Below are 10,591 nucleotides of genomic sequence, written 5' to 3' on the forward strand. Positions count from 1 at the left end.
CTAATTTTTATATTTTTGTATCAAATATAAGCCTTTGAAAAGCCATTATTAATTATTTTATGAATGCAAATGTTTATAAAAACTGCTCTCAACCTCTCTTTAACGTCAACCTGAATAATCAGGATGGTAAAACAATGAAAGTAAGAACAACTGTTTTGAATGATAAAATTACACAATAGTGATCTAAGGTGTATAGCGTAGTTTTGTATTTATATCAAATAATATAACATGCACAATCACCATAACAACCTGACGCTACTAATCCAAAAAAAAAATAAAAGTGCTGCTAAATTACTATTACATAACTAGTAATAATTTTTTTGACTACTTCTAGTCTTATTGAATCCAGAAGTAATTTTGTCTTAAATACACAACTGTTATAAAATATTCAAATTTTATTTAAAAATGTGCTATTTGGCAACAGAAATTTAGAACCAGCTTTATTGCATGCTATATTTTTTTGTCTGTTAATCGGCCTAATATTTTGAAAGTAATATTTAACACATTTTCCCCCGTTAAACCATTTTCTAGTTATAATATGACATTTTACTGATAATTTAAAAAATGTGCAAATACTATTTTAGAACAGAAAATGCAAAAATATAAAATATATAAAAGCTCTTATTGGTAATATGACTGAGTAAAGAAAAGTATGCATGTACATTTTCCTTGGTACAATTGTCGGTTATTTAAATTAAAAAAAAAAAACAACGGTTGACCATGTTTTAAACATCCTCAAAAAGAAATTTGTAAATAATAAGATATATATATATATATATATATATATATATATATATATATATATATATATATATATATATAATACTCGTCTAGTTATAAAATAAGTAACTAATGTTTAAAAAACAAAAACAAAATGTAACTTCAACATGGATCCCCTCTTACATGTCTGTGCATTTAGTAAAATCTTCTTTAAAATATGAGAACTAATAAAATTTAATTCATTAAACAAATCTTGGACAGTATAATTTTCAGATGACTGCGCTATAGACACTGACTTAAGTATATGATTCTAGACGTTTTATGTTCACTTTTGTGTTGAAGATTAAGGTGTTGTAACCGAGTAGAAAATGTCAAAAGCTAGTTCTAGTTGTTTCCCCTTCATTAGTTTTATGTTGATGCCTTCTGTTGATCTTCAACGTCTCGCCTAATTTAAAGTAAATAGTGAAATGTATATTCATTAAAATTGATTTGATAATTATTAAATCTGTAATTAATTAGTTAAAATTATATTATTATAGAAATTAATAGAAATGCTGCAAAAATTTAATACATTATAAAAGATGTTTTATATATTTCTAACAGTGTCGTACGTGTGATGCAGGTGTACCAAACAGGTGAAAAAGAAAACTCTCACCAATTAGAACATTTAATGAGTGGAACGCCATAAATTATAAACCCGGTATATTTATTCTAAGTTTTAATTATATTAACTTATCCCGCAGATAGCGAAACTTCTGCTGCCTTAGCGACCAACGCCCTCTCCGCCAGTGTTTCTTCCAGACTTTTTTCTCCAGGGGGGAGGGGCACATGAAATTTTCAATTTTCGTGGGGGCGGTAAACTTCCTTCGGGGGGGGGGGGGGGGCGGACACTGTTAAAAGTATATATTTTCTATATAAATTATATAAATTTCATTTCGTTCGGGGGGGGGGGGGGTGGGGGGCGGTAAAATTTTTTCGATACAACACATCTCTGTACCACAATCTTTTGCTTTTGTCAACTATGCTACCTACATCGCTCGTACTAGCATCCCCCTCCCCGCGCAGCTTAGCATAAGAGTGTTCAGTCAGATTATCCATGTTTAACATCAGTGACTTATGTACAAAAGTATCATACGATATTGTTGTTTAACGTAATGGGTTTTAATCAAAATAAAATAAAAACTATTTTACCATGTATTTGCGGTAACCTAATTTGGAGTTTCTCAGTTTCACACCAGCAAAACAAAAGTTCATCTAATATATAAAATAGATTTCAGTTAATCAATAAAAACCAGAAAAAATATTTTCTATATATAAATACCTGTGTAAGTTCTGCGATTCTCTCATAGATGGTCTTCAACACGTCAAACGTGTCCACATAGTAGACGTCGTCAGGTGTGGTTGCTATGGCCCTCAGTTCTGCCTGGTTGGCGCTGCCCACACCTATAGCGATCACACGGACACCGGTACCCTTCAGAGCCGCAGCCGCCTGCTCTGTCTCAGCTGTGTTTTTGGACTCACCATCATTGACGACAATGGCGATCTTCTTGCTGTAGAGCCTCGCTCCCACATTGAAGGCTTTAAGTCTGGCCTCAGTAAGGGCAGCGGCGGTGTCTGTACCTCCACAAATATATTGCGCCGACAGAACTTGCTGTGGCAAGATTAATTATTTTTAATTAACGATTACAATTTTAAAAGGTAAAATTAGGAGATGGAATAGAAATGTGTGCCGTTACTATTGGAATACATTGTTTTCTTTTAGTGTAGGCCATTTAAACTGCCATTGATTTCCTAAAAGTAAAATATGTCATATTTACTTGGGTATTAAAAAAACTAGTCTTCCGTCTACTTCTCTTCCATCTTAATTTTTAACAACCTGTTGACTTACCACTACATACAGTGTACTTCTATAATTAGTAGCACTTTCATAAAAAAAACGCTAAACTACAAAACCACATCACATTTTTAAAAATACGAATGCAAAAAGACATTTCTTTCATCTACTTTTTTACCCGTGTTTCATACTTTTAAAAAATGAACAAGGACTCTAGAACTTAAATAGCTAATGCTAAACGAAATAGCGACTTACATATATTGTTTTAACCACCATAAATTAAAAAAAAAAGCAATATCGATTTTCGCTAATATACTGAATGCCCGTTTTGTCACAAAAAATATTTTTTCCTGGATAACATGTCTAACCCTCACCATTCACCCTCACCCACCTCACCCAAGAGGGTGAGTATTTTACTCCCTAACTTTTACGCCTGCGCCTCCGCCTCCCCCTGCGCCTCACCCATGTCTCCTTCACCCTCGCCCACCTCACCCAGGTGAGTGAGTATTTTACTATATATCTTTTGCGGGTCCGCCTCCCCCTGCGCCTCCGCGTCACCCATACGAATCAAAAGGGACCTGATATACTACTATTACGCAGAAGAGCTGACTTCTTGCTTTTTCCGTAACACAAATAAGAAAATATAAAACAATGACAGTACCAATGCGGCACGTGATCTGTTTAATTTGTTGAGTGCCATTATCCATTAGTTCAAGGTCACTAGAGATGGTCAAGACGTTGTCAGGTTTTGACGCCAGGCGGTCAAGGAATGTCCGGTTAGCGGCACCAACTGAGACGACAACAACCTCAGACACAATCAGCTTGATCTTGTTCGCTTCATGAACAGCCGAGGTTTCGTCCCCACAGTCGCTGGCCTGGGTGTGAGCTGATGACGTTTTCTCTGGCCACTTTTAGGGCTCTTGAAACTTCAGGACAGTATCCAATATATGGTGTGTTGTTTAGTGCCTAAAAAACAAAGAAACAAAGAAACAAACAAACAGTTGTTTTCTACATACCTATTTAAAATACTTAAAACTAAACATTAATTATCCATGTTATTTTTAAAAATTGCATTTTCATTCATTTATTTAATCAAAATTAACATTATATATTAAAAGAATGTTCAGGCTGTTTTAGTACAAAAATAGATAATTTTAATTAATTGATTGGTTCATAAAATGTACAACGGTAGACACCTGTTCGAACATCGTCTGTTCCTGGAAGTTTCTGGAACTCACACACCTGTGCCCTACATCGCCCACGACAATCACCATCATGCCGACGTCATCCATGCTATATTCCCAGAGCTATCTCCTTACCAAATATTAAGGTTTAGTAGTCTAGGCTATCTAATTCAAGCGCTTCCAAAAATGTATAGTTTATACAAGGCCGCGGTCACTCTAGGTCAGTTTTGGGTTACTTGAAACACGATTATTGAGGTGACTGTAATTTTCCCAGTAAAAAGAGAGTGATCAGCACATTTTATCAAGAACAATTTTCCTGCAACTTACATGTAAGTACCAGATCTAACAAGTGTGAGTAACAAAAACCCAAAAATCAACCACTTTGCTTTTTTAAGATACGGATTTAACCTATTTCAATGTTACCTACCAGAAACAAAAAACTGTTATATCATTAAAGCTATAGCTAAATGCTAATATTGGATAGGAATGCATTAAAAATTGCAACTTTTAAACGAAGCCCGGACCTATGTCCTAAGTTCAAAGTTCAATGTGGCTTCACTCTTACACTCGGTCCTTATATAAGTAGATAGTCAGACTGCTAAGATATTAAACAAAAAGCTTGATAAAAATGATAACAATACTATGATTACGTCAAAATTAGTATTATCAACTTGGGTATGTAACATCTACATATGCAAGTTAAACCAGTGTGGTATACACCAAAAACTAAGCCAGGCTACAAAACATTTGCGATAATCCAAATCCTAACCAGAAGCAAGTTCTATATGCAGGGCTCGAGTAGTTGAATAGTGGTTGTGGTGATCGCGGTGGTTGTGATGGTAGTTGTGGTGATAATGGAGTGTGAAGGGGGAATAAATACAACAGGAAAAAGGAAAGTCTTGCTAAATTAAAATTATAGCCCTATGGGACGAGGCTACACAGAAAGGCGATTTTTTCGTCTTTAAGTCCCAGTTCTTTCATAAAAATAAACCGGGAGTGATCTCCCCTAAACTTTCTCGAATATTCTTATATAAAACAACAGGGGATGGGAACTCGGGCTATAGACATGATTTTTATTCCATTTTAAATACTTAAAGTTTTAAAAATAGAATAAAATCTCGTAGACAAAAGAATTGCACAACAAGTGAATGTAAAATTAAAAAGTGCATAATAGTGCGCAATATTATTAGTACTTTAAAAATTTACATTAGTTTTTTGAGAAATCGGAAGTAGCGTAAATTACTACTTCCGGTCAACAGAAATTACTCAAAATTTAATAGAAGGTAGAAAATTAGATCTTTTACTCACATGTGAAATTTCATTTTCTATCTGAAATAGTACTCAAGTTATAGGCTCTTGAAAAATTCAAAGTAGAAAAAGTACCACTTTCGGTTGTCGGAAATCGCTCAAAAGTTGATACCGATCTACGATTTTGATAAAATACTTATATATGAAATTTCATCAACCTAGCTGTAACGGAACTCAAGTTATCGTGTTTACACACAGACACACACACAGACACACAGACACACAGACACACAGACATACGGACAGAATTGCAAAGTTCAGTTTTTCAGACTGGATTACGCATAAAACCTCTTAATTTTGACAAATCTGGATTGATAATTTTTGTCCTCTATACTTCGGATGTGATGAAGGACTGAGGTGTAATACGGTGAAAATTGTTAAAATTTCAAGTGATTTTTGTGCATGATTACAATACTTTCTCTATACTTTGTATATACGAGAAAGTAAAAATGAACGTCAAACTAAAATTAAATCACACAAAGACAAAATCGCCAAAATGGTAGTTTTTCTTTTACTTTTCACGTCTGAAAAGAATTCCCGTGAATCCCCAATCCCCTTTCGGTCCCACTTGTACCATAATGTGCCCATTTAATTACGGCTGCGACTCAGGTGGTAAAATGTTGCTCTTACTTAGGGCTGGGTTTAATTTATCTCTATTATTGATGTCCAATAGAAAACAATTAGCTCAACATTTTGATCTCCACAAACATGTGTCATAAAAACTTAGACTGGTTTAAATACAATTGTTTAGAAAAAGTTGACACCCACCACCCTATCTGATCTTCATGTATCTCTAGGTATGTCTGTAACTAAAGACATAAATGATTATTTTAAATACCTCACCGCGTTATCTTTGAAGTAGAAGGTGTGTGTGTGTGTGTGTGGGGGGGGGGTATAGTTAATATGCAGAAACGTTTCCTGCCTGACAACTTCTAGTTTAAGCGCTAGATAAGGCTAATAAAGATAAGATTTTATTATACACACTTTGACTGAGGTGGATTGGAGTGGTTCTATTATAACACACTGACGAGAAGCCATGCTGTTTGTATATAGATTTTATTGGGCCTTCGACTACATGATGGAAGACCGGAACAGGAAGTAACAATAGATAAATACAAGGGACATCACTCAATAACAACATTATAAATATAACTAATACAAGAAGAGTGAGTTCCCCTGACCTCACAAATCCCAATATATTACATCCCTTTACCCTTAGTAAACACAACACATCTCTCAATAGAACAATTGACAGCATCCTAAAATCACCAATTATATTGTAACATGAACACTATGGTAGATTACATCCTTACAAACAATGCACAATATGTTACAACATAATTAAAATACAAAACAATGATGTCAAAGTCCTTTTGACCTTTAAAATCAGAGGTCTAACTTATTTGGGACTTTGATTGTCCTGCTTGACCTTCTCAGTGGCTTTTGATTTGGTGACTCAAGATTCTGACCATATGGATTCTCTATCTCAGGAGGTCTAGGATTTAAATCATTAACTCCAGAATTTACATTTTCTGACTCTAGACAACTTGGTTCACTCATATCAACAGAACTTGGTTGTGGAACAAACTGAGTTGGTGTGAACTGTTCAGATTTGGTGGGATTGACAGATTCACACTTATTATCTGCACAAGTAATTTTTAACTGGTCTGCATGTCTACGGACAATAAGTCCATCATTTGTTTTTACTTTATAAGACACAGGTCCTGAACATTGAACAATTTGACCTGGTATCCATTTTTCCCTTCTCCCATAATTTCTCAGATACACATTGTCATTAACACCAAATCCTCTTTCAATGGATGTTTTGACATGATTTAATGGAACTATTTTTGAATTGGAATCTGAAAGTATTATGCTGTTATTCAGATCCTTAACCCATATTCTGCTAGCGTCCCACTTATGGGACGCTTGTAAAAAAAATTGCTAAAATTTATTGAAAACTAGTTAAAACACAAATTATGTTTCATTGTATTTGAAAATGGATAGACTATTGAATTTGTGTGTGTTTTGTGAAAAACAATTATATAGAAAAATGTTATAGTGCCGGATTTGCAGGACTTGTCAAAATGGCGGAAAAAAGAAAACATGCGCACAGGAAAATGCATATCTTCTAAAATATTAACATTTTAAGTGCAAAATACATTTGAAACTTGTAGCAGTACCATATTTCTATCTGATAAAAATTTAAGAATAACAATTTTTTTTTACTACTTCGTTATATCAAGTGTACAACAAGCGTCCCATAAGTGGGACGCTAGCAACGAAAGGCCCCATGTAGATTGTTACACAAACGTCACATTTATTGGACTCTGGCGAGAAACACAGATGCAAATGTTTATGATAAACGGTTATTTATGGTGAAACAATTGTTGACTTTGTTAACTGCTGACTTTGGGGTGTTAAGTAGTATTTATAGATATTTAATTATGACCTTGACCTATATTTATGCAGATTGTTACACAAACGTCACATTTATTGGACACTAGCGAGAAACACAGATGCAAATATTTATGTTAAATGGTTATTTATGGTGAAACAGTTGTTGACTTTGTTAACTGTTGACTTTGGCGTGTTAAGTAGTATTTATAGATATTTAATTATGACCTGAGCTATATTTTCTTGTATATTATTGTACTAAAAATTGCAAATATTGAAAAACTTACATTTTATTTTTAAGTTTCCAGAATCATACTTACTGAAGTATTTAATACCATTGAATACAAACTAATTTAGTATTGCTATATATTTACTAGCGCGTGATATTAAAATTATAACAAACCAGAATAATAACAATGGTCACGATTTAGGTGAAACGATTCAGTCATGGGGGTTGGTTAACTCTCTGCATATAAGAGAGCTTAAGCTACATATAGCGGGAATGTGAATTAGCTGTGTACAGTTGTCATGCCCCAATAATATTCCCCTCCAAAGGTTCCCAATACCAGTTTTACATTGTTAAATTTTTAAGGAGATTTCTGGTGTTAGATTGTGAGCCGTTCGCATAGTGAGGTGCATACATGGATGAGAGCCATGAACACTCAATACAAGCCCCCAGACACGGATCCGTGCCCTAGAAATAAGATGTCTGATGTCCTAATGTACGCCTGTGAGGGGGGGGGGGGATAGCGAGGGTAACAAAAGAGAAGATGGCTGGATGACATCTGGGACTGGACCGGATCATCTTTTGCAAATTCACTGAGGGCAGAGTTTCTTTCAGGCATCATTTCGGAGGAGGGGGGGGGGACCCTGCCCCCAGAAGAAAATGGAATTTATATACAAAACATACTTTTACCAATGTCCACCCTTCCCCTGAAATTTAAGCCCCCCCCCCCCCCCCACTTCCTTGCAAATTTCAAGTACGCACCCCAAAAAATCAATTATTTATATTTAATTATATTATAGTTTCGATGAATAATAACAATATTTGGGATCATGTGTGTCTAATTATATGCACCAGTCACAGCTTTACTTATTTCCAAGTGGTGTTCACTTTGATGGATGCTAGATTGAAAGAAAACTAGACTTTTGAACATAATTTCTGTATTTTAGACCATGTTATGGCTAACCCAATTGATCATTATCAGTATTTTTAGCTGTCCTAAACAATGTAATCATTGGTCTAACAATACAAAATCAGTATACAGCTTAATTTTCGCGTGATTAGCCATATTTCGTGATAAATGATTTTATTTTTCAATAAATGTACATGGGGCCGTTCGTTGCTAGCGTCCCATTTATGGGACGTTTTTAAAAAAATCGATATTTAAAAAAGTATTGATTTAAAAAAAAAAATCCATAGTCATTCCTTCATTCAGTGCCCAAAAGCTAAACCATATCAAAAAATTATAAAAATTTGAGACCTTGGGATAATATGGGTTAACTGACATAGATTTCTTTGATTGATCAATTTTCCTCAGGTAATCTGATAGTGCTTTTTGGTAACCAAAAATACTGTTTAAAAGTACTATCCTGGACCATATCAATTTGCAACTGTGATCCAGTATTTGAAGTGGGTGTATTAAATGGCAAAAATCTTTTTCTTTTGATGTTACCCTTTTAGTTTCTGTAAGTGCTAATGATGTTAGCAAAGTTGTTTGATGATCACATTCCTTCTTACTAATGTATTCTCTTTAAAAGCATTTGAAATTGCCATATCACCATAATCATTTATTAAGTAAGTTACAAATACTTTGTTTAGGCAACTCTGACTGATAATGGACTGCATCTTCTCCATCTTTTATATTATCTTCACAAAGGTTTTTATTTCTTATTTAATATGGCCTTAAGTCATCATTCACAGACTCTTCAGGCCAACCATTCTTACAGTACTCATATACTTTTATTAAGCACTCATCTTTTTGTGTTTCTCTTTTAATATCATTCACATCTATATTGGAGTTATCCATGATAGTGAAGAGAACAAATACATCTTCTGGCACATAGCTAAGGCTTTGGTTTTTTAAAGGTAATCTACTAAGACTATCTGCACTATTCTCAGATCCAGGTTTGTATTTCAATTCATAATTGTATGCAGTTAGTGTGATAGCCCATCTTTGAATTCTCGGTGAGGCATACTCAGGTAGGGTTTTGTTTTCTCCAAATAAACCTAGCAATGGTTTATGATCTGTAAAGATGGTGAACTTCCTACCAAACAGAAACTTATGAAATTTCTTAACACCAAAAATGATGCCTAAGCCTTCCCTATCTAACTGAGAATAATTTTTCTCAGCCTGGTTCAAAGATCTACTGGCAAAAGCAATGGGTCTGTCACCCTTTTCCTCCATGTGGGACAAGACTGCTCCTACACCATCTGGTGAAGCATCACATGTTAATATAAGTCTTTTCCCTGGGTCATAGTGAGTTAGTAAGGAGTCAGAAGACAAAGCTTCTTTTGCTGTATTAAAAGCAGCTTCTTGTTGTTTACCCCAGTGCCAAGTTGCATTTTTCTGCAGCAGCTTGTACAGTGGTGATAGTTTACCAGACAGATTCCCTATGAACTTTGCATAGAAATTTATCAAGCCCAAAAAAGCTCTTAGTTGTTGGGTATTTTTAGGTTTGGGTGCTTCTTTAATGGCTTTTGTTTTCTCAGGTTGAGGTCTGATACCTTGCTTGCTTAATATATAACCAAGAAAAGTAATTTCTGTCAGCATGAATTGACATTTATCTTTGTTTATCTTCAAACCTTTTTCACCAACTATTTTCAAGACTTTATCTAGTGTTTCAAGATGTTCAGTGTCATTCTTACCAGTTATGTACACATTGTCAAAGTAAACACAAACATTTGGAATATCCTTAAAAATACTGTCCATGACAGCCTGGAAAATTCCAGGGCTGGATGGTATACCAAAACATAGTCTTTCATATTGGTAGAGTCCTTTATGTGTGTTTATTGTCGTATAGACTTTTGAATCTGGATGCAGTTCTAGTTGAGTGTAAGCATGACTAAAGTCTAATTCAGTGAATTTGTCTCCTCCTGCCAAATTCAAAGAAATTTCCTCAATGTTAGGAATAGGGTACCTATTTA

The 10,591-nt window shown here is 34.5% G+C and overlaps 1 protein-coding gene across 1 annotated transcript; it reads right to left on the bottom strand.

Moving 5' to 3' along the window:
* Window positions 1–900: 900 nt before the first annotated feature.
* Window positions 901–3,846, bottom strand: LOC131936744 (cartilage matrix protein-like). The gene is made up of 4 exons (XM_059293810.1): window positions 3,808–3,846; window positions 3,151–3,429; window positions 2,042–2,371; window positions 901–1,165 (listed from the first exon to the last, which is right to left on the bottom strand). The coding sequence occupies exons 1-4, from the start codon at window positions 3,844–3,846 to the stop codon at window positions 1,154–1,156; spliced, it is 660 nt and encodes a 219-aa protein (XP_059149793.1). The 3' UTR covers window positions 901–1,153.
* Window positions 3,847–10,591: the final 6,745 nt, after the last annotated feature.

This window comes from Physella acuta, unplaced genomic scaffold (genome assembly GCF_028476545.2).
Source record: "Physella acuta isolate Inbredline_101_S28 unplaced genomic scaffold, ASM2847654v3 ptg000186l, whole genome shotgun sequence".
Classification (NCBI taxonomy): Eukaryota; Metazoa; Mollusca; class Gastropoda; family Physidae; genus Physella; species Physella acuta.

Bases quoted from the DNA above. Each gene is read 5' to 3' on its own strand.
- LOC131936744 (XM_059293810.1), bottom strand. From the start codon at position 3,846: ATGGATGACGTCGGCATGATGGTGATTGTCGTGGGCGAT. The intron at 3,430-3,807 runs GTAGGGCACAGG...GCTCACACCCAG, and splicing joins TGGTGATTGTCGTGGGCGAT to GCCAGCGACTGTGGGGACGA. The intron at 2,372-3,150 runs GTAATAGTAGTA...ATCTTGCCACAG, and splicing joins CAAGAAGTCAGCTCTTCTGC to CAAGTTCTGTCGGCGCAATA.